The sequence below is a fragment of the Lampris incognitus genome, chromosome 1 (assembly GCF_029633865.1).
Source record: "Lampris incognitus isolate fLamInc1 chromosome 1, fLamInc1.hap2, whole genome shotgun sequence".
NCBI lineage: Eukaryota > Metazoa > Chordata > Actinopteri > Lampriformes > Lampridae > Lampris > Lampris incognitus.
The window spans coordinates 67,811,448-67,836,778 of NC_079211.1; the positions used below are offsets into that span (position 1 = coordinate 67,811,448).

The 25,331-nt window shown below is 46.1% G+C and overlaps 1 protein-coding gene across 1 annotated transcript in view; it reads right to left on the bottom strand.

The window, feature by feature from the left end:
- The window catches only part of med27 (mediator complex subunit 27), a 52,964-nt gene that overhangs the window by 21,897 nt on the left and 5,736 nt on the right, over positions 1-25,331 (bottom strand). The window contains exon 4 of the mRNA XM_056289193.1: positions 193-286. Within this exon, the coding sequence (XP_056145168.1) occupies positions 193-286 (94 nt within the window). The remainder of the gene's footprint in view (positions 1-192; positions 287-25,331) is intronic.

Consider the following 25,331-nt stretch of genomic DNA (forward strand, 5'->3'; position numbering starts at 1 on the left):
ACAGGACAGACAGACAGACAGACAGATAGACCAGCAGGACAGACAGACAGACACATAGACACAGACAGACAGACAGACAGACAGACAGACAGACAGACAGACAGACAGACAGACAGACAGACAGACAGAGAGATGGACTGACATACCAGCAGGAAAGACAGACATACCAGCAGGAAAGACAGACAGACATACCAGCAGGACAGCAGAGCTTCCATTGGGTCTGAACAGTTCTATTGTCATGTCAGGAAACATTCTGCCAATCCGAGAAATCACATCATCTACATACCTAAAGGAGAGAGAGATTTGATTTGAAAAGTACATTTATTCAGATTACATTCCTGTCCAACAGCTGATATTCAAACATGATCATCTTTTTATAATCCAGCTCAGCATTTCAGGGGGGAAACCTTGAGTAGTCTAAACAAGCATTTGTACAACAAACAGAATTTCAAAATTTCTAACTTAAATCAACTCTACTTGCATAGCCAGACATAACAATTGCAAATTCGACAAATTCGCCTCTGGTGGGGGCTGGGGTGGGGGGGGGTGCAGCAACACAACATCCTGTCCTTAGACCCTCACATCGGATGAGGAACAGCTCCCTACAAACCTTTAACAGGAAGAAAAACTAGGAGGAAACCTCGGGGCGAGCACCAGAGGAGGAGCTCTGTCCCAAGACACACAACGTGACATGATGTAGTGTTTACACAATTTACACAACACATAAAACAAAACCCAATAATACAGCCAGGACTTGCCCTCATCACACAAATTAGAAAAAAGAAAACCATGTCCTCATCACCTCCCACACTGAGCTCAATACTCCTCAAGTTCTGGAAAAAGGTCATTTCTGTGTGGCTGCTCTGCTCCCCTGTCATAGTCCCTCATCATCTTCAGCTCTTCTTCAGACAGTTTTGTAATCCGTAGCTTTAAAAAGTCTCTCGTGCGGCATGTAGAGCTCATATTGAGCAGCTGAGCTACCGCCTCAGTCTGTCAAGTCCCCATCCTGCTGCAGCCACTATGCGCTGTAGGGTGATGTTCCTGGTGGAAACCGGTTTCCTGGAAAGTCCTGGAGAGCACCAGTCGTGTACATCCAGCCTTGGCTCCATGAATCAGTGGCTCCTCCAGCAGCAGTAAGAGGAAGATCACCCAGTGCAACACACTCATCATGACCTAACTGACTAAGTCTTTAACCTTTTAGAACTTTTTCTTTTAGGCCCTACAACCAAGGAAGGCCAGTGGTCCTGATGGTATTTTACATGAAAGGCTGAAATTTAGCAACCACAAGTTCAACGCTGCCATATTAAAATGATTCAACCTCGTTCTGAGCATGGGACATTTTCCTGACATCTGGAGCAAGGGATTAGTCACACCAATCTTTAAAAATTGAAAAAATTTGACCCAAACAATTACCGAGGCATATGTGTCAGTAGCAACCTGAGGAAGTTATTCTGCAGCATCCTAAACAACCGACTGCAAGACTTCCTCAGCGAACATAATGTCCTGAGCAAGAGTCAAACTGGTTTTACATCACAACATCGAACTACAGTCCATATCTATACCCTCCACATCCTCATTAATAAACATGTCCACGAAAACAAAGACAACATCTTCTCTGGCTTTGTAGATTTCAAAAAGCATTTGACTCAATTTGGCACAACGGTCTGTTCCTGAATTAATTAAAAAGGTGTAGGGGGGAAACATATGACATAATTAAAACATGTATACAAATAATAATTGTGCTGTGAAAATTGCCAATATGGAAACAGATTTTTACCCCAAAGTAGGGGTGTAAAACATGGCTGCAGTCTCAGCCCCACCTTGTTTAACATTTATATTGATGAACTGGCAAAATCTCTAGAACAATCAGATATCCCTGGTCTCACCCGCTCTGACACACAAATTAAATGCCTACCCTTTACAGATGATCTAACATTAGCTCCATCTGAGGAGGCATTGCAACAGCAACTGGATCATCTGCTAAACTTCTGTCAGACCTGGGCTCTGACAGTTCATCTGAAACAGACTAGAATTATGGTCTTCCAGAAACGACCCAGGTGTCAGGGAAACCCAAACAGGTTCTTACTAGGCTCCACTGACATAGAACACACACACAGCTACACATATTTGGGACTAATAATTACCTCGACAGGAAATTTCAACCTCGCCATTAATGATCTCAGAGACAAGGGAAGAATGGCTTTCTATACGATAAAAAAAATCTTCAAACATAGACATACCTGTTAGAACATGGCTCAAAATATTCAAATCCATAACTGAGCCAATGTTACTATATGGTAGTGAAGTGTGGGGTCCTCTTGTAAATCAAGACTTTGAAAACTGGGACAAACACCCAATCGAAACCCTGCACACTGAGATTTGCAAGAGCATTCTCAGAGTGCAAAGGAACATGCCCAACAATGGATGCCGAGCAGAACCGGGCCAGTTTCCCTTGTTAATAACAATGCAAAAAGGAGCAATCACATTCTACCAACACCTAAAAGCAAGTGACCCCGACTCCTACCATCACAAAGCTCTCAGTTACCAAGCGGAGAACAAAGAGAGGAGTCTCCTCAGCCAGCTGGTCCTGAGGCTCAGCTCAGCCAACAGCACAAGTCATCAGGACAGTCCTCAAACAATCTGGCCCAACCACATTATAGCTAAAGAACAAGAACATTCCATTAACCACTGAACATCTATCACAAAAACTCAAAGCAAACTTCAATGTTATTTGGCTGTAAACACACAGTACACAATGGCAGACTATTGACCACCGTGACAGACCAGAAACTGAGGAGGACACTGACTATGTACAGACTCAGTGATCACAGCTTGGCCATAGACACTGTCCGACACAGGCAGACCTGCTGCCTAGAGGAGACAGGCTGTGTCAGCTCTGTCCACAGAGACAGGTGGAGACAGAGCAACTCTTCCTGCTACAATGTAGCACATATGAAGACTTAAGAACAAAGTTCTTAACAAAAATTAAATGTAAATTCCAAGACTTGGACACATTGTGTGACCAGACTAAGATGCAACATGTACTTGGGGAAAACAGTGTCAGCACATAGATGCAGCAAGATATGTCAGGTCATGTTCCAGCCTGAGAGACAAGAAGCACAACACATGACAGGTATAGTCTCCTCACAACCCATGCTCCACCTTCTGATCTACTTCTATTTCTTTATTGTTATTGTTGTTTAATTGTTTCTTTATTGTTATTGTTGTTTTATTGTTTCTTTATTGATTGCTAATGTTGTGTTTGTTAAGTTTGTTAAGTTAACTTTTGTTGGTGCCTATAATACAGTTAATACGGTAGCCTGTTTTGTTAGTCACTTCTACTGCAGTCTTTACGGTAACCCTCCTGTTAGGAGGAAGGCGTGCTGCTAGTGAAAGGCACTTGTTGAAATGTTCGGTAGGCTGTGGCCACTTGCTGTTGAGAGCACAAATAAAGTTCAGTTAAATAAGTACAGTTGTCTTATTTGAAACTAACATTGGTAGCAGAGGATGGTTGCCTCGAATGACTTCAGACAGTCTCCTGGATTTGATGAAAAGAAGCCGTATGAAAACTGGAAAAATGAAGTGGAAATATAGAGACGGGTGACGAACTTGGACAAGAAAAAGCAAGCGTTGGCTGTGGCTCTATCGTTGACAGGTATAGCGAGGGATACTGCTTTAGGAATAAATGTGTATGATCTAAATAAGGATGATGGAATGACCACTTTGATTGGGGAACTTGACAAGGTTTTTTTAAGAGAAGAGAAGGACCAGGCCTACGAAGCCTATTCTGAGTTTGATCGAATATCGAGGGAAAATGGCATCTCGATGGTGGACTTTATTGTTGATTTTGAACAGAAATACAACAGGATCCGTAAATTCGAGATGGTTCTGCCCGACACTGTTTTGGCGTTTAAACTACTGGATACAGCAGGTCTTGATGTGAAAGACAAGCAACTGGCATTGACTGCATGTGGTAAGCACACTTTTGATGATATGACGTCAGCACTGAAACGCATATTCGGAGAAAAACATGAGCAGAAGGCGGGAGCCATTAATGTGAGTCAGGATGCAGCCTACTATACAGATCAAAGAAAACCGCACCCACGAACCCAAAGTGTGCAAGCTAGAGGACCACTCGCAGGCACAAATCCACTTGATAAGTACGGAAGACGAACTAAGTGTGGGATTTGTCAAAGCACATTCCACTGGGTGAAAGATTGCCCACATAAGAAAGAACACGTAAAGATGACAGAAGAAAATAAATGCACAGAAGAACCTGATGAGTGTAATATAACGCTGTTTTCTAAGGAATCGGATACGGAAATATTCATGGTTGAGGCTCTGGGATCAGCTGTCATTGACACGGAGTGCACAAGGACTGACTGTCTGTGGTGAAAAATGGCTGAATAACTATGTAGGGGCACTAAATGAGAAAGAAGTAAAGAAAATAGTTAACACAGAGAGTAGCAAGCCTTCAAGTTTGGGGATGGGCGAGTTGTACATTCGACAAAAAAGGTCAAGATACCAGTCAAGATAGGAGAAACAAAATGCTGTATAGACACAGAAGTGGTCCCATCTGACATCCCTTTACTGCTGAGTAAAACGTCTCTAAAGAGAGCAGGAGCTGTGCTGAACTTGGCGAACGATACAGCAATAATGTTTCAGCAACCGATAGCTCTGGAGATGACCTCCTTAGGACACTACTGTCTGAACATAATGGATAATGAGTCCCCATGTGATACATATGAGAATGTGGTCCTGGCCATCACAGAGAATATGACTAAGGAACAAAAACACAAAGCTTTACTGAAACTTCACAAGCAATTTGGACATGCATCAGTTGACAAACTGAAGAAGCTTCTGATAAATGCTGGAAACACTGATGATGAGAGCACTGCTATTCTAGAGGAGATAGTAGGAAAATGTGAGATATGTCTTAAGTACAGCAAGCCTAAGCCCAAGCCTGCTGTTGGTCTGCCCATGGCCTCCCGATACAATGAGACTGTGGCAGTAGATTTACATGAGCTAGAACCGAATGTGTGGTACCTGCACATTATCGATCACTTCACACGCTTCAGTGCTGGTGGCATTGTGACCTCAAAGAAACCAAGTGATAGTGAAATGCTTTGGACATTCCTGGATCAGTGTCCATGGTCCACCGGAGCGTCTCTTCAGCGACAATGGCGGCGAGTTCAACAATGAGGAAATAAGAGACATGGCAGAGAACTTCAACATCAAGATAAAGACGACTGCTGGCTATAGTCCATGGAGCAATGGCTTGCTGGAACGCCATAACCAAATGCTCACAGAGATAATACTGAAGGTAAAACTTGACAATGGAGTTGACTGGAAAACTGCACTGGATTGGGCACTCATGGCAAAGAACACAATGCAGAACGTACATGGCTTCAGCCCACATCAGCTGGTGTTTGGACAGAATCCGAACCTTCCCTCTGTGTTAGTGGATCAGCCACCTGCTTTGGAGGGAACTACTATGAGTGCATGGGTGGGACAGCACATAACAGCATTATATGCAGTAAGGAAAGCTTTCACAGAGGCAGAGTGCTCAGAGAGAATCAGAAGAGCTCTACGAAAGCAACTTCGTCCAACAGATGAGACGTATGAAACTGGGGACAAGGTGTTCTACAAAAGGACAGACTGTGTTGCGTGGAAAGGTCCTGGAGTCGTGATAGGACAAGATGGGGTGGTGATCTTTGTACGCCATAGTGGGACCTATGTCAGGGTTCATCATTCTAGGTTGCGGAAGGTTGATAAGAGTGAAGTAGGTGCTAGTGAGGGTCTAGAGCACCCTGCGGAGAATGTTACTGAGGGCAATATGAATGTACCTGTTACTGATAGTGATGTGGATGTTGATAACAATGACAGTGGGGACATACCTGGTACTGATTGTGACATAGATGTTGATATGAACAATAACGGTGAGGCTGGGGGTGTTACAGACAATGATACAGATGTCACTGAGGGTAACAATCATAAGGATAATCAACAGACAGGCATAAGGGTAGGAGCCTCCCTAGGGCTGAAAACAGGTCAAACAATCAGCTGTGTGGATAATGTAACAGATGCGTTTCACAGAGCTAAAGTGATGGGACGAGCAGGAAAGGCTACAAGAAATAACATAAACTGGTACAACCTACAGTACTTAGAACTATCTGACATCGCTGGTACTATGGGGTCAGCTGATCTTACTAAGGTAGACAATCTTCAGGTTAATCCACTGGATAGTGTAGAACTATGCTCTGATATGCAGGAAAATGATGTATTAGTCACAGATGGTGTTTCATTTGATAAGGCTAAACTAGATTAAATCAGTAGCTGGAAGAATGATGGGGTGTTTGAGGAGGTAAAAGATATGGGTCAAAGGCATGTGTCCACTAGATGGGTGTGTACACTGAAAGAAACCCCTGATGGTATAATACCCAAAGCGCGTCTTGTGGCTAGGGGTTTTGAAGAATTCAAAACTAAAGATCTACAGAAGGACTCACCTACATGCTCATCAGAGTCCCTCAGACTACTCATGTCAGCTCTATGTCAGAATAAGTGGCATCAAAGAACTTATCCAGAACAAAAAGATTCATCGTATTCTTTGGTCAGCTACAAAGGAAGAGCTGGCAGACTGTCTGACCAAAAAGGGAGCCTCTTCCCTGGTATTACTTAAGGCACTGGAAGCTAGATGACTGAGCCTGACTGTTGATAACTGAGCATTTGTTTTGTTTTCCTGAAATATTATCCTTGCAGTTTTTGTTTTTAAAAAAGAGGGGAGATTGTTAAGTTTGTTAAGTTAACTTTTGTTGGCGCCTATAATACAGTTAATACAGTAGCCTGTTTTGTTAGTCACTTCTACCGCAGTCTTTACGGTAACCCTCCTGTTAGGAGGAAGGCACGCTGCTAGTGAAAGGCACTTGTTGAAATGTTCAGTAGGCTGTGGTCACCTGCTGTTGAGAGCGCAAATAAAGTTCAGTTAAATAAGTACAGTTGTCTTATTTGAAACTAACGCTGTTGATGTTCATTATTAGTGTTATTGTATACTGTCCACACTGTATTTTGATGCTTTGGCAACATTGTTTTGAAACTTTCATGCCAATGAAGCCCTTTGAATTGAATTCAATTGAACTGAGAGACAGATAGAGAGAGACAGAGACCCAAAGAGACAGAGACAGAGAGAGACAGAGAGACAGAGACTGAGAGAAAGAGCAAGACCGAGACTTTTTTTTTAACTTTCAACAATACGTTAATAAAAATTACAATAAAATTACAACAGAAAGACCAACATGGTCAGTAACATCAGATTCACAGAATCTAAATCATGTCAGGACACTCCCCAAGATCAGCTCATCATCAACAATACAGCAAAGTACATTTTTACAACACCACACACTGTGAGAACTTTCCAGATCGTCCATCATTGTGCAGTAGCAAAAATCAACTGTTAAATGAGCTCTTAATATTCTTATAAACACAAAGACAGCATCAGCATCCCCAGCGTCCTCCAGTCTGTTTCTTCTGCTCATGTACACGACCATCTTTGCACTCCCCAGAACGAAATTAAGAAGCTGGCATTTGGCCTTGTGTTTCTGAGAGTACCTGTAGCCCACAATGAACATGGGTTTGGAAAAAGACTTCCCCAAACAACCCAAAAACATTTTTCAGCAAAGTAAAAAGTGGCACAATGAAACAGTGAAACAATGAAAGACAGTTTCACGATAAGAGCAAAATGGGCAATCATGACTAACATCAGAATTAATGACAGAGACAAAAGCATTAACAGCCACGATACCATGTAAGACCCTCCACTGCAGGTCTGCAGCTATATTGACCAATGGTGGTTTGTACAGCACTCTCCACTCAGGTCCAACACTGTCCCTCAGACCTAAGTGAGCCGTCCATGGGGTGTCAGGTCTACCATGTAATTTGTCCTTGTACAGAACTTTAACAAACGTTTTGTACACCGACCTTCCATTTGGATCCTGAAAAGAAAAAGGAATTCTCACTTTTAAAAGAGGTTCTGTACAGTCCTTAAAATCTAGGGAAATGTTCATTGAAGGGAAAACATTATCCTCATCAGGTCTACCAGAGTCATTATAATACTGGATCAACAGTGTCCGCTCACAATTTGTGAGAGCTTCCCTCCATCTGTTAAGCAGCAGAGTGAGGACACGAGTTGATCTCAGTCCCAAGTGGGAGGCAAGAGGAGCTGCATTGTCCATGTCTGGGCCTGCAAGCTGAACTACATGTCCCAGAGTCACCATGTTCGACACACAGAACCGCTTCAGCAGAGTTGGCCCCACTTGACAGACTGCACTGAAATGGATGCCATGTATGATTGGTTCCTGGAGTAGCCAAATCAAAGAGTCATGATGTCTCAGTCTCTCTTTGTTTAACAAATTCCACACCTTGAACAGCCCACAGTAGAAGTCAGGTAGGTCTGATGTTAAGCAGCTTCAAGTCCATCAAAACCAAATATATTTCCAGTCCCAGGCCACCTAGCTGACTCAGAATGGTCCAAGCCAGCAACCTCCACACTAACTCAGCAGGACCGTACAGAAACCTTTGCAGGAACTGGAAACGGAAGGTAGCCCCCCTGCTGCTCAGGTGGATCAGGCCCTGCCCTCCTTCAACCCTCGGCAGATACAGCATACACTGAGGCACCCAGTGCAGTTTGTCCCAGAAGAAGTTGACAAGAAGAGCCTGCTTCTTGGACAGCAGGCCTGGTGGGGGGTCAACAACTGACAGGTGATGCCATAACATTGATGATATCAAGTTGTTGGTCATCAGGACTCGACCTCTGTAGGACATCTCAGTTAAAATCCACTTCCACTTTGCCAACCGACCTTTGACCTTTTCAAGAACATTTTCCCAGTTTTTTAAGAACAACAGACTGATCACCTAGAAACACTCCTAAATATTTCAGCCCTCCCACCTTCCAAACCAACCCCCCAGGCAAACACAGCTTTTTCTCCAGTACACCCCAACACTGACAGCTTCACTTTTGAGCCAGTTAACTTTGGCTGAAGATATTAAGCCAAACTGGACGATGTCCCTCTCCAACATGTCAATATTCTGCTGACTGTTCACCAGAATTACTAGATTATCCACATAGGCTTACAGATTTAAGGGTGCACTACAACCTGGGTTAGTTATACCCTGAAGATCAGATCTAAGTTTGTGTAACAGCAGATCAAATGCTAGGGCAGTGTTTCTCAACCCAGTCCTAAAGGAACCCCTATCCTGCAGATTTTCATTGTAACCCTGCATAGGTAGCTCTGCTTGTACTTACTCAACCAATCATCTCACAGCACTTAATTATGCAAGGTGTGCAAACTCTGACATTCACTGCTGAATTACTACAAACAGGTACCTATTCAGGGTTGCAAAGAAAATCTGCAGGATAGGGGTTCCTTGAGGACTGGGTTGAGAAACACTGTGTTAGGGAATATAACATGCCCGATAGAGCACAGCCTTGTTTAATCCCCCTTTGCATTTGAAAAGGAGCACTCAAACCACCATTAATTAATACAGAACCTTAAGTTTGCTAATAAAGCCAGGACCAAAACCAAAGCCCTCAATGTGAGCCAAAGATATTCATGCTCAACATGATCAAAGGCTTTTTCTTGATCAATGGATATGATGCCGGCGTTGAGGCCAATCAGCCTACAGATCTCTAAAAAGTCTCGAATCAGAATGATGTTATCTGAAATCAACCTGCCAGGTACACAGTAGGTCTGGTCACAATGAATCACCTGTTCCATCACTTTACTCAGTCTGGTTGCTAATTTGCGAGGAGCTTATAATTAGTGCAAAGTAGTGACACAGGCCTCCAGTTTTTAATGGCCTGTGGGTCACCTTTCTTGGGCAGCAGGGTGAAAACCGCCGACCTGCAGCTCAATGGCAGACGCCCTCTGGCGAGGCTGTCATTTAGCACCGCCAGCAGATCCCCCCCCCCCCGACCACCGACCAGAGAGATTTGTAAAAATCAACAGGTAGACCTTCAATTCCAGGAGCTTTCCCACTCTGCATAATCTGCAGAGCAGCATAGAGTTCATCAGAGGAAAGAGCTGCTTCCAACTCTACTTTGCTCTGCCGATCCACCTGAGGGAGATCGGTATAAAAACTCTTAGTCACTGCCTGCTCCTCTCTAAATAGGTTACTGTGGTGGACACGTATTGGGGACAGAATTCAACCCAGGAACTAAGGGTTAAGTCATGGTTGCCCTGGCAGGTTAACGCAGGGTTAAGTTATGGTTGTCCAGCCAGTTTTCTGATTATTCTTGCCACCTCCGCTCAGTCGAGCTGTGGTTTGGTTGCTCTCTGATTTACCGTAGATTAAAGAAAGTTGCCTACACGGCTAAAGTGTGAACCTACGGTCTTCTCCGTTCCTTCGGCTCTACACTGGTGACCCCGACGTCGGTTTTCGGATAAGTTTTCTGAAACCACACACATTATGGCTACGAACGCCGTTGCAATTAAACTGCCGGAGTTTTGGGAGTCTTCCGCGGCTACATGGTTCGCGCAGGCTGAGGCACAGTTCGCGCTCAGAGACATAACAGCAGACGAGACCAGGTACTACTACGTATTGGCAGCGCTGGGGTGCGCTACGGCTTCCAGGATAAGCGGTTTCATAACCAACCCACCGGCCGATGGTAAATACGCCGCACTTAAACATCTCCTCCTTGAAACTTTTGAACTGTCAACAACGGAGAGAGCACGTCGCCTCTTCGCAATTCAGGGCTTGGGAGATGGCAAACCATCGGAGCTAATGAGCAGGATGTTAAACCTACTGGGTCAAGAAAAGCCATGTTTCCTGTTTATGGAGCTGTTTCTGCGCAACATGCCGCCCCACGTCCAGACTGCGCTCGCTAACTCCACCATCACTGATCCCCGTGAGCTGGCAAAGGAGGCTGACCGATTCTTCGTCGCTACACAACGTTCCTCCCATGCCGGGGTGCTGGCTCCTACCTTCACTGGCCCCCCGCCGACATCGCGGGCGTGGCCCGACGGTGGCGCCACAGCATCAGACCGCTACAAGCCCTCTGGACTCTGTATGTACCACGCTCGATTTGGTGCGAAAGCTAAACGGTGCCGTTCCCCCTGCAACTACAGGCCGACGGGAAACGAGAGGGCCAACACTCAGTAGTGGCCATGAGTGTTGGCGATACGAGCAGGCTACTCTTCATCCTCGACACCATCTCCGGTCGGCGATTTCTTTGTGACACGGGCGCACAGAGAAGCGTGCTCCCTGCTACTGACGTCGACATCATGGGCGGGGAGCGGGGCCCCCAGTTGGCGACGGCTGACGGCAGCCCTATCCACACCTACGGCGTGCGGTCTGTAGAACTGTGTTTTGGTGGACAACGTTTCACGTGGGAGTTCGTCATGGCCAATGTAACGCTTCCCCTCCTCGGAGCTGATTTTCTGTGCGCTTACGGTTTGCTAGTGGACATTCAGAACAGCCGTCTGGTCGATGCCTTAACCTTCTCCTCCTTCGCATGTACGCGGAGGGAAGCGGCCTATGCAGGTCTAGCCAACTCTCTCTCAGAGGCAGACAAGTTCACCCGCCTCCTCGCTGAGTTCCCTGACCTCACCCAGCCTACCTTCTCTGCACCCACCGCTAAGCATGGGGTGGAGCATCACATTGCTACGAAGGGGCCCCCGGTCTACGCCAGAGCCAGGCGTCTCGACCCCGCCAAACTCGCCATTGCCAAGTCTGAGTTCGAGCACCTGGAACGCATGGGGATCATCCGCCGCTCTGACAGCCCGTGGGCGTCCCCACTCCACATCGTCGCTAAGCCTGATGGAGGTTGGCGCCCATGCGGGGACTACCGCCGACTAAATGACGCCACCACGCCCGACCGCTATCCTGTCCCGCATATCCAGGACTTTTCTGCAAACCTGTCTGGCAAATGCGTCTTCTCAAAAGTCGACCTGGTCCGTGGTTATCATCAAGTTCCCGTGCACCCCTCAGACATCCCCAAGACAGCGGTGACTACCCCATTCGGCCTATTTGAATTCCTACGAATGCCATTTGGACTCAAAAACGCGGCCCAGTCCTTTCAGCGGCTGATGGATTCAGTGCTCCGTGGCCTTCCTTTCCTCTTCGTCTATTTGGACGACATACTCATTGCCAGCGCCTCCAAGGAAGAACACCTGTCCCATCTTCATGCCCTCTTCACACGCCTCAGCCAGCATGGGCTGATCGTCAACCCGGCGAAGTGCCGGTTCGGGCTGACAGCCATTGATTTCCTCGGGCATCGCATCACTGGGGACGGGGCAGTCCCCCTGCCCTCAAAGGTGGAAGCGGTGGCGGCCTTTCCGCGCCCCCAAACAGCTCGTGCGCTCAGGGAGTTCATCGGGATGGTGACATTCTACCACCGCTTCATTCCCCGAGCCGCCTTTATCATCCGGCCACTGTACGAGGCGCTGAAAGGCATGTCCCCCAACCAGGCGGTCGACTGGACAGCAGAGCGGGACCGTGCGTTCACCGAGACTAAAGCTGCGCTCTCCCAGGCTACCCTGCTAGCGCATCCTTCACCTACAGCGCCTATTTCCATAACCACGGATGCATCGGACTATGCTGTTGGTGCGGTTCACGAACAGTGGGTGGGGGGGGCTTGGCAGCCTTTGGCCTTTTTCAGTCGCCAGCTTACACCCCGAGAGCGCAAGTATAGTACTTTTGACAGGGAACTCCTCGGTCTCTGGCTCGCTGTCCGGCATTTCCGTTTCCTGCTAGAGGGCCGCGAGTTTACTGCGTACGTGGACCACAAGCCCCTCACGTTTGCCATGTCCAAGACGGCCGAGCCATGGTCCGCTCGCCAGCAGCGACAACTCTCCTACATTTCGGAATTCACTACCGACATCCAGCACGTCGCTGGTAAGTCTAACCAGGTAGCTGACTGCCTCTCTAGGGCAGTGATTGGAGCGGTCCACCTAGGCCTTGACTATGCACAGATGGCCGTTGACCAGGCCACGGACCCGAGCATCCTCCGTCTCCGGGCCTCCGACACGGGGCTCCGCCTGCAGGACGTTCCTTTCAGCGACACAGGTGCCACCCTCCTGTGTGACGTCTCCACAGGACAGCCCAGGCCCATCGTCCCGCACAGCTGGAGACGCCCCGTATTTGAAGCTGTGCACGGCCTCTCTCATCCAGGCGGTAAGCCATCCGTGCGCCTGACCTCTGCTAAGTTTGTGTGGGAGGGACTTAAGAGAGACGTGAAAGCGTGGGCCGACTCGTGTGTTGCCTGTCAGCGGGCTAAGATACACCGCCACATTAAGGCGCCCCTGGAACGCTTCGCAGTGCCGGAGAGACGATTTGACCATGTCCACGTCGACCTGGTTGGTCCCCTACCCCCCTCCCATGGGTTCACCTACCTCTTCACTGTGGTGGACAGGACTACGCGCTGGCCTGAAGCTGTTCCCCTGGCATCCACGACGTCTGCTGATGTGGCCCGGGCTTTTATTGGGTCGTGGGTCTCACGTTTCGGTACGCCTTCCGACCTTTCATCTGACCGCGGGCCACAGTTTACCTCAGAGCTATGGAGTGCTGTGGGTGAGGCTCTGGGCGTCAAGCTTCATCGCACTACCGCCTACCACCCTCAGGCGAACGGCCTATGTGAGCGCTTCCACCGGTCCATGAAGGCTGCGCTTCGGGCTACTCTCAAGGACTGCAACTGGGTCGACAAGCTCCCATGGGTCATGCTGGGCCTGCAGACCGCCCCGAAGGAAGACCTACAAGCCTCCTCTGCGGAGCTGGTGTACGGCACGCCGCTGCGAGTCCCAGGCGATTTCATGCCCAATGCAACGCGTCCCTGGTCAGCTGTGGACCAACGAGCCTCCTTGCTGGACGGGGTCAGAGCTTTCACACCCGTCCCTACCGCCCAACACGGCGCGCCGGTGTCCCAGGTGCCCCCAGGTCTGCAGTCAGCGGACTACGTGTTCATCCGTCACGACGCACACCGCCCCCCTCTGCAACCCCCTTATGACGGCCCCTTCCGTGTCCTGGAACGGGGAACTAAGCACCTGGTGGTGGATTTTGGGGGCACGGCCGAGCATGTTTCAGTGGACCGAGTTAAACCCGCACACCTGGACTTGACGCAGCCGTTGGAGTTAGCCCAACCTCCTCGTCGCGGTCGTCCCCCGGCTCCGCCTCCTCCCCCCGTGGAGGCCCGAGCTGCCTCTTCTGCTCCTCAGGCCGACCTCCACAGGCCCGCGTCAATGCCTCCCAGAGACACTCCGGCCCCTGTTATCCGGAGCCGCCGCGGACGGCCTGTTGTCCCCCCGCGCCTGCCTGACTTCGATTACTAGGGCGAATTCTGGGGGGGCTCATGTGGTGGACACGTATTGGGGACAGAATTCAACCCAGGAACTAAGGGTTAAGTCATGGTTGCCCTGGCAGGTTAACGCAGGGTTAAGTTATGGTTGTCCAGCCAGTTTTCTGATTATTCTTGCCACCTCCGCTCAGTCGAGCTGTGGTTTGGTTGCTCTCTGATTTACCGTAGATTAAAGAAAGTTGCCTACACGGCTAAAGTGTGAACCTACGGTCTTCTCCGTTCCTTCGGCTCTACACTACTGTAGAAACTGACAGCACACTTACGAATGGGGCAGCGTTCATGAGCTATTTTTAGCCTTTCCCGAGTGGAAGCGGAAGCTTCGCAGCAAACGGAAGTCAGACATTGGATGCACTAGACTACATTAGAAGGAAGCAGTTTGCTGTAATTTTCTTCGTTTTTTTTTTTTTTGCGTAATTTTTGAGCCTCAGTATCAGCAATCACTTGATGCTGTTCATTGACACTGAGGTTCCGTTTTAATATGTCTTTGAGATGATAGATTTCTCATTTCCTTTCACCTGTACGGGCATAATCCTCATAAACATGGACCAACAGTGTCTGCCGCATGCTGGTGACACCAGTGCCATGATTCACCGTTCTAAGATCTGCCACAAAATTGTTCAATTGTTCATCACTGACCCCTCTGTACGTGATGGGCCTGGGGTCAAACTTCAGAACACTGACAATGTTTTTTTCTGTAGGATTTGTCATGAACTGGGCCAGGGTCCTTTCGCTTGCTCCTTTTTTTCCACTGGCATGGGAGGTCGGTGCATGTTGGCTTATAAAGAGCTGTAAGGAGCATGGCACCAACATGGCTACACCAGCCAAGTGCAGAGGCCTTGCAGTCACAGCTGCCATCCATCACGGAACCACTTTGTGTGGATAGTGTCACTAGCGTGCTGTGTTGTTCATTGTTCATCGATGCTCTCACTGCAGCTTTCATGAAGATGAGCTTTCCGTCATTCTGGACAGAAATCTCACCAACCCAACCGGAGGTGCGATATTGCTCCCCACGTCGCAGGGGTTGCTCTGTAGCCTGTGCGTTGTCCGTCTCAATGGATTCTACCAGCCAGTGGTAGATGGGACCATGATTGAATGACTCTGGCAGGTCCATGGCACTCGTCAGACTTTTCCAGCCTGTTATCAGTGGGATGGGAGGAGCCGGTAGGTGACCTTGGATTGCATGAAGTTGCATCTGGTACCACTTGCCATCATCAATGGATGGATCGATTACGTTGTCTCGTCCATCTTCGATGCAGTGCTTGATCCTGAAATGAATAGCCGGTACACCACCAGCTCAGATGTCAATGTAAACAAAAGCTTCACTAAGATACTCAGCCAGAAACTCTGTGTTCAAGACCTACGTGCATCAAATCACATGTATTATGGAAGTCACACATAATCTATTCGAATATACATTGTCCACCTTAATGTCTGGTACAAAGGAGAATTTTCTCTGTTCATTTGGCTATATGCCACAAAAGTTCAGATTTTAAATCAAACAATTTCATATGTGGTTAAAGTACGAATTTTCAGCTTTTATTAGAGGGTGTTTGTATAAATATCGGATTCACATCCATGGATGAATTACATGGAATCTATTCTTAATTTACTAATTATTTTACATATTTTAATTTTTATCTTATCATCATTCTCTATCTCTGTATCCATATTTCGGGGTGTGGGAGTCATATCTCTATGTGGGAGAGTGTAGTGGTGTGTATGTGTGTACAGTGAATGATAAATGTAAGGTGTATATCTTATAGTGGCACTGGGTGTGAGTTGTTGTTATGTTTGTCTCTCTTGTTATACTGTGTAAACATGGAAAATGAATAAACAGAATTTTCATAAATAAATAAATAAATATTGAATTCACCATTTAGAAAATAACAGTTTTTTTGTATAGTCCCAGTATTTCAGACCACTTAAACTACTGGGCCAAGTTAACATTATAAAATAAAATATTAAAAAGTTAATAAAAGCTAATAAAAGAAGTCCTCTAATCTAACTGTAATCAAGTGTTCATAAAACCATGAGCGGGGGGTTGGGTGCAATCGGTACTTTGTCCCGGTACTCTCTGGCCAGTCCGCTTCTGACAGGGTCAGTAATAGAAGCTAAACACTGAAAAGCTGTACTGTAACCTCATATGAAATTATTTGATTTCAAATCTGAACGTATGCAGCAGCCTACATAGCCAAATGAAGAGAAAATGGGAAACCTTATGCTGTGTGACAGCTGACACACCCCCTCAACCAACCGGTCAATCAACTCGTTTTTTTTTTTCCCTGTCCTCGGCAGTCCACCACACTTAAACCATCTTTTTAGTTGCAGGTTACTGTGCACCTCAATCTCTGATGTGACCTTTGCACCGGGGACATCATTCGGGGTTAATATTATCAGATTTATGGCAGCATATACGCGAGTTGGTGTTGTAAACACAGCCATGCTGTACTGTACATGCTCCGCATGTCTGATTTCCTGTGACGCATTCATAGCGACAGCGATGCTGTGACATCACTCGGACGCTGCTCCATTGCAGTATGGTCAGTCAGCACCTGCCCAGTGTCAGATCTTAAGCTGTGAATGAACCGCTTCTGTCCATTCTTACGCTCCAGGCCAAAGAAAAAGTGTGATGGGACATCCATCTGGGCTACATGTTGAAAGCGGGACCTGACCAAAGCGCCCTGAGCTGAAACACCCAGCAGGTTGTTCAAACGAGACTTTTTCTCTGCGGGTGCCGCAGTATGGCGTTGGTCCCCTGTGGCCTCAGCCGAGCCCTGGAGTTCCTCTACTTCAGACTGCAGAGCTTTCACTGAAGTCATTAAGGTTTGTGTGACATTCCGAGTGTACTGTTGACACAGTTGTCTTATTTGGACTTTTCCAATATCCCACCACTGTTGTACAGACACAAAATCAGATATTGTACTTTGGTGGTTTTTCCAAAAACAGACAAAAGTGTCCTTGAAGTTTCTATCCTCCAGTAAGGCTGTGTTAAAATGCCAGTAGGCACTATTGGATTTCACACATTTTATAAAGACAGAAACCATTACTAGTGAGTGGTCAGAAAAACACACAGGGCTGATGATAAAACTTTTGAACACATAAACTGATGTTTCAAGCAATAGAAACCATCAAGCCTGGCCATAGACATCAAGTTGTCCTTAACATGTGTCCAGGTGTATTGTCTCTGTTTGTCATGAAACCCTCTCCACACCTCACACAGTTCATGAGCCTCAATAAGACGAACCAGATGACTGCGAGAGGCAGCATGAGGCTCTGCATGGTTCCTGTCCAACCTGCTGTCCTCAGTACAGTTGAAATCTCCACCAATGAATAAACAGTCCTCACTGGTACCATTCTCAATAACCTCATCTAAAACATCCAGGAAGACTAACCTCTCCACTCCCACAACTGGAGCGTAAACATTAATAAACACCATTTTTACCTGTTCATACACTGCTGTTAATTTTAACAGGCGGCCTTTAATAACTTCCTCAGACTCGACAGACCGAGGAATAAAATTCCTGGAGAAAATAATACCAACTCCACCACTGTTACTGGTTTTGTGACTTAAAAAGGTCTCACCAGTCCATTCTGTCCTCCAGTCAGCCTTGTTATGAGTGGTACTGTGTGTCTCTTGTACAAAAAGCACATCTAACTTTTTAAGAGCACACAGCTTGAAAAGAGAGGCCCTTTTCCCACCGGTCCTTGCCCATTTGAATTTAAGCTCCCCATTCTTATGTCCATACAGACATAAGAAAAGAAGTTGCAAAACAGAAACAAGTGGACAGAGAAAGAATACATTGAAAAACTTATTCATCATTCCCTAACTTATTTCTGACCTTTTGAACTATTTTTTTCAAACGAAAAGTTTCTGTTAAGTGAAAGCTTTCTCCCCCAGACCACCAGGACTTCTCAGAAAAGTCTTCACTGAATCAAGGAAGAGTTGCAAATCAGGAAACACTTTGTCAACTTTTACATTTCTGGCCCCCTTAGTGTCCTGCAAGAACTTCTTAATGCTCACTACAGAGTACCCAGTCTGTTTCTGAGTCCCCGTCTGCGAGGCAGCCAGAGACTCCACATCACTCGCCTCATCACCTTCACTCTCATCTGACTGCAGACACCTCCTCTGACGAGAAACCTTTGTCGCTATACTAGAAGGCGGAGACACCTCATCAGGTTTCCTCTTCTTATTCTTGACATTAGAAGAGTCTTTCTTTACCAACATCACACATTCCTCCTCCAGAGAACATTCTGCTTCATTAGTTTCAGACTCCGTGTCCATTACATCACAGGTAGTAGTATCTGTGGGACACTTTTCAACAACCTCTACAACATTATCGTCCTGTGTAGGGCCCGGATCAGCAGCACCCGAACCCACAGCCCCTGAACTTGCTGAACCCAGATCATCAGCAGCTGAACCAGCAGCCCATAGTTTAGCAGAACCTGGATCAGCAGAATCCGAACCAGCAGCCTCTGGGTTAGCTGAACCAGGAACAGCAGCACCTGAACCAGCGGCCAGAAACTCAGCTTCACTCTGGTTTTCTTCCTGCTGTGTTTCTTCCTGCTTTGGGATCGGCGCTGCAGTTCCAGTTTGCTCAGGGTGCTGTGCTGCAGTCTCACCCTCATTTGGCTCAGCAGCTGATTTCTCTGGACAGGAATGGATGAGATGAGCCTCCATTCCGCAACCTAAACATTTCATTGTCTCTGATGATACATACACATCATAGTCAAAACCATCAACTCTGAACTTCAATATTTGATTCAACTCCGTGTTGTTCCTCGGAACCATAAAGACCTGCTGCCTTCTGAAGGAAACAACATGTTTTAAATGTGGAGATTGGCAGCTCAGAGGAATCAATTTATAGGAGACATTAATTGTCCGTGTCTCACTAGTGCTCTTCGCAATATTTCGTTGCTAATGAATGGACGGACTTTGGACAAAATTACTTTTTTGGCCGGATTAACCAGCGGCACCACCTGAACAAAGGTGTCCTGGATTACCACGCCTTGCTCCACAACCACATTGACTTTATCAATACTGTGGAGAAACACAACGACTCCACTATTCATTCTAAATGCGGACTTAACACTGCCATAGCCAACGACTTCACCGACTGCTAAACCGCAACCTCCACTGAGCAACTGACAGACGGACAGAGTGTAACTCTGTGTCGGCGTGTGAGCTCCTCCAGCCCCATGCCTCCGACTCCACGAGTCTGCATGACTCACAGCCAGGCCTGTCCAAACCACTCCACTACCAAAACACACCACCACGACAGCAAATCTTTCAAAATACAAACACCCCCAAAAAACACGAAACAACGAAAAATAGAAAATAGAAAACGCCAAAACGTGCACTCACTCACACAGACTTCCACTCAAGAGAGAGAGAGAGAGAGAGAGAGAGAGAGAGAGAGAGAGAGAGAGAGAGAGAGAGAGAGAGAGAGAGAGAGAGAGAGAGCGAGAGAGACATAGATCAAAGAACAGAGTATTTTACCCAAGAATGCGGTGTGAAGCAAGGATGCTGTTTAAGTCCAACATTATTCAACCTGTATATAAATGAACTTGCAGCTGGACCATTCACCAGCTGCACCATTCAGCAGCTCCAGGCCTCACACTCTATGACGCAGAGATTAAATACCTGCTTTATGCAGATGACCTTATTCTGTTGTCCCCAACTAGTGATGGTCTTCAACATAACCTGTCCATCCTAGGAAAATACTGCCAAAACTGGGCATTGGATGTAAACTTTAAGCAAACCCAAATTATGATATTTCAGAAAAAAAAACCCAGATACCTTGCAAACAAATATCACTTTACTTTTACCCTAATTGAACACACAAAAAAATTATACATACCTTGGTCTGTCCATATCTGCATCAGGAAGTATGGCAGTATGGCAATACACACACTCAAAGAAAAAGCATGCAGGGCAATGTATGCATTAAAAACCAAACTATTAAACATTAAGATTCCAGTTAGAATCTGGACAAAAATATTTGATTACATTATTTTACCCATAGTTTTGTATGAAAGTGAGGTCTGGGGCCTGCTCAGTGGATTGGAGCATGGTTCATGGGACAAACACCCAATAGAGGCCCTCCACACCGAGTTCTGCAGAAAAATTTTAAATGTTCAAAGGAAGACACCAAATAATGCCTGCCGAGCAGAAATGGGGCGTTTCCCACTACTGTTAAACATCCAAAATTGGGCCATAACATTTTGGACGCATCTAAATTCAAGCCCAAAAGACACCCTTCCATTCAAGGCATTAAAAACCCAAGAGCTGAACCCTGAAAACAGTCCCCTCAGTCAGCTGATGGTGAAGCTAACCAACCAGGCTCCCATCAGCACCGCCTCAAAAAACAGCAGAATAAAACAAATTATGAATCAGTCAAAAGATCTATATTTGGAACAGTGAAGAAATGAAACTAAAACCCAAAGCAGACTAAAGTGTTACTTGACCCTAAACAGAGAATATAGATTGGCAGAGTATCTCCACTCTGTTAGAGATACGAAGCAGAGACAGATCCTGACCAAATACAGGCTCAGTGACCACCAGCTGGCTATAGAAACAGGAAGACACAGACAAACATGGCTAGCCAGAGAGGAGTGTATATGTGGTCACTGCTGGACAGGGGAGGTAGAAACAGAGATGCACCTCCTCCTCCACTGTGGGAAGTTCTCTTCAGTAAGAGACTTCCACTTCAGGGAAACAGCCAAGAAAGTACCAAACTTCCTACTGTTAAGCCCAGAGGAGAAACTGGCATTTCTGGTGAAGGAACAACAGCTCCTCTGGCAGCTCAATATGTATCTGCTGCCACAGCCTGCGGGACTCACAACAACTATAAGATCCCCAAAATTATATGCTATTAAGCAATTGCATTAAACTGTACAATATTTATTGAACTGTACTGTATGGCAAAAAAAAAATTGACTGCTTCAGCAGGCAAAAATATGGAACCTGCTTATGTGATGGCACCTATGTATTAATATGAGATGTAATGTGAATTTAATGTATATTTAATATGTGATGTAATGTGAATTTAATGTGTATTCAATATGTGATGTAATGTTTTAATCTTTTGCAAAGTGCTTCAGCGACAACATATGTTTTGTTCATGCCAATAAAGCTATTTTAATTTGAGAGAGAGACATAGAGACAAACAGAGAAAGAGACAGAGAAAGTGAGACAGAGACAGAGAGAAGAGACAGAGAGACAGAGAGAGAGACAGAGAGAGACACAAAGAGAGAGAGAGAGAGGAAGTGAAACACAAAGTAAAGAAATGAGAAAGAAAGAAATGGAAAGTTATAAAAAGACAGACAAGAGAGAGAGAGGGAAAAAGCAAAGGAAGAGGAGTAAAAAATTAATTTGCTTTAAATAAACAGATGCCGTCTGTTCCATAAAGACCAATGCTTAATTTCTAGACAGACAGACAGACAGACAGACAGACAGACGGATGGCTGGACGGACGGCCCTGGGCCCACAGGATGCAGCAGACCAGGCCCCCCCAACCGATGCAACACCAGCTCTCCCAGCCAGGCACCCTCGACACACCTCCCCACACTCCATACGACGACACCAAAAACACAGTCAAGGCTAGGCGAGGCTGCCGCCAGACCGCCCTCGATGTTATCAGAACTGCTGGTCTGCATGGGCTAGCAGTTAGCTTAGCCTGCCCCGCTTATGTGTCCTGTCAGACCGCCCTCGGTGTTTCCTCTTCAGGTGCAGCTCCAGGCAGGGCCGTGGTCCCTGGGTCCACAGGACGCAGCAGACCAAGCTCTCCCAGCCGATCCAGTGCCAGCTCTCCCAGCCATCAAATTAAGACACAAACTTAGACACAGACATGGACAAATCGATGGTCTAAGGTCCAATTTTACCCCCACTGTCCACTGCTGGTGGACAGGGGTCAGCATTGGTATTTTGACTGGTCCGCAGCAAGCTAAGATGTGCTGTGTTCTGACACCATATATCATTTATATCATAGCCAGCATTAACCTTTTCAGTAATATGAGCTACAGAAGGTCTTCTGTGGGATCAGACCAGACGGGCTAGCCCAGCGAGCAGGGAGAGATCTAAAACATGAGGGCAAGTGGTCCTGCAGGAGATGTTTGAGAAACGCTGGGCTAGCCTTCACTCCCCACAAGCATCAGTGAGCCTTGATTACCCATGACCCTGTCGACAGTTCACTGGTTGTCCTTCCTTGGACCACTTTTGGTAGGTACTGACCACTGCTTACTGGCAACACCCTACAAGACCTGCCAGATGCTCTGACCCTGTCATCCAGCCATCACAACTGGGCCCTTGTCAAAGTCTCTCAGATCCTTACGTTTGCGGATTTCTCCTGCTTCCAACACATCATCTTCAACAACTGACTGTTCACATGCTACCTGATACACCCCACCCCTTGACAGGTGCCATGGTAACGGGATAATCAGTGTTATTCACTTACCTGTCAGTGGTTTTAATGTTTTGGCTGATCAGTGTTAAGCATTGGGGAAATTATAGGAAAAACAGAAAAATAATGTGTGCAATATACTACAATATAAAACAACAATATATATAAAAAATAAGAACTATGTAAGAATATGAATGCAGTACTGATGCAGTATAAATGTACACCAGAGGATTGCACAGTTGAAATAGCTGTCCCTGTTGTAGTCATCTGCTGCAAAATTGCATTTGTCAAATTGACATCCACATGAATGGCATCACACTCACTCCACCATCTTCCCATGGTGCATCCTGGTACCATCACTTTCTAAGGTAAATGGCACAAACATACATGGCCATCTATGTAATCTAAAAGAAAACGGGACTGATCGGACCAGGCAACGTGACCTTCTTCCACTGCTCCAAGGTCCAGTTCCAATGCTCGTTCCAACGCTCGCTACTGACAGCAATAAAGACTGCTTGTTCATTGCTTGTGTTCGCTTTGTCATGTCGGTCACTGTGTAAGGATTTGCTGTTTTACAAGTACGTCCCAAGTAGAGTGACAGCTGATGAGCTCTTCAGGCTTCTAGGACTGGTACCTGACACAACATGGGCTGAAATGGGAGAACTGTGTGGGTGTTTGCACAGATGGTGCACAGACCACGGCAGGGAAAACGAAGGGATTGCAGCCACTAATCAAGAGGGTCTCGCCAAATGTGCAATGGACGCACTGGGTCATACACAGAGAAGCGCTAGCGTCAAGACAGATTAGCCCTGACCTAAACCAGGTTTTGACCCATGTTGTTAGCATGGTCAAATTCATCAAAACAAGATCCCTGAGAGCGCAGCTGGTCTCTGCATGCACTTTGTGAGGAGATGGGAGCCAAACATTCAGCCGTGTTGTTTCACAGCGAGGCTAGGTGGCTCTCGCGAGGTAAAGTGTTGTCGCGAGTATTTGAGCTCGGAGAGGAAATTCAGGTGTTTCTGGAGAAGTGTATGCATGAAGTTGCAAGCACGTTTAGTGATGAACAATTTCTGATGAAACTGACCTATCAGCGGTATTTGTAATGAATTAACACTAGAACGACGGGAATTTCTCTCCTACCTAAAACGACCATGGGCGGTCAAAATGACGGACGGTTTTTAAACTCTATATTCTATCAAGCTAAATACCCAATTGAGATATTAATGCATTACATGTTTTAGTATGTCTGTGAGGAAACTAACTGACACCAACATTAACACTTTAACAACTTTAATACTATTCTTCAAACAATTTAATATGGCCGCTGTTCAACGCCTGTAAATACTGCAACGCCTCAGTGGCAGTCATGGTGCGTCTGTAACGGCATCTGTAACCAGACATGTTGGCAATAATCACACATCAAGTTTAGACTATTTCTCTGCACTGGAGAATGCTAGTGTGTTTCTAGGACAGAGCAATGAACTTCACGAAGGAAACGATGCGACCAACACACATCATAAATACTGACATCATGACGCACACCATCACACGCAAATTATGAGACAGTCATGTTGACCCCTCATGGTCGTTTTAGGTAGATTATCATAACCTTTTTTTGTGCAATTGATCTAAAACTAATTTTAATGCAAATATATGCAATTTTAGGAGCATTCAGGGAGCAGCAGGTCTGTATCTTTTTTTTTCACAAAGTTATTAAACTTTGAAAATCCAAAACCATCAAAATGACCACTTTGGTCATTCTAGTGTTAAATCTTCAGCTTGAAGGCAGAGACAAGCACCTTCCTCACCTGGCAAACAAGATCAGTAAATTCACTGGAAAGCTTGAGATGGGGGGCAGGCGACTTGATCAAGGAAATACTGATTTCTTTGAGAATCTGAGTGAATTTGTTGAAACCTGTGATTCTGGAGCCACTACAGTGATTTCATGTCTTAAGGAGCACATCTCTTCCCTGAGAGGAATCTTTCAAAAATACTTCCCAAACAACAGTGCTCAGTATGACTGGGTGACAGATCCATTCAATGCAGCAGCACCTGCTGGCTGATTTCAGCTCTGCTGAAGAGGACCAGTTCATGGAGATAACATCTGACTCCACCCTGACGCTGAGCTTTACAGCTCAGACACTGAGTGAATTCTGGCTTGGTGTGGAGAGGGAGTATGTTTATGTTTATTTAGATCCCCATTAGCTCTTACCCAAGGCAACAGCTACTCTTCCTGGGGTCCACATTAAAGACATCCATGTCTACACATGCATGCATACATAAATAAACACAATTGCATCACTAAATTCAATTCACCACCCCATTCCATCCACCTCAATTAAACCAGCATTATTAGAGAAGCCAAACACATAACCCCCCCCCCCCACACACACACACACACACACACACTTACAGCAGCATCTATCACAGACTACTCCTACCACCTGCTTTGAGCTACATATGTCAGAATAAAAATATAAAAAGTTATGTATTAGACATTGTGTATACCTGTACCCAAAAATAACCTCTTATGTTGCTTTTTAAAACTTCCTTTACTTGTTGCTTGAGTAATAACGTATGGCAACCTA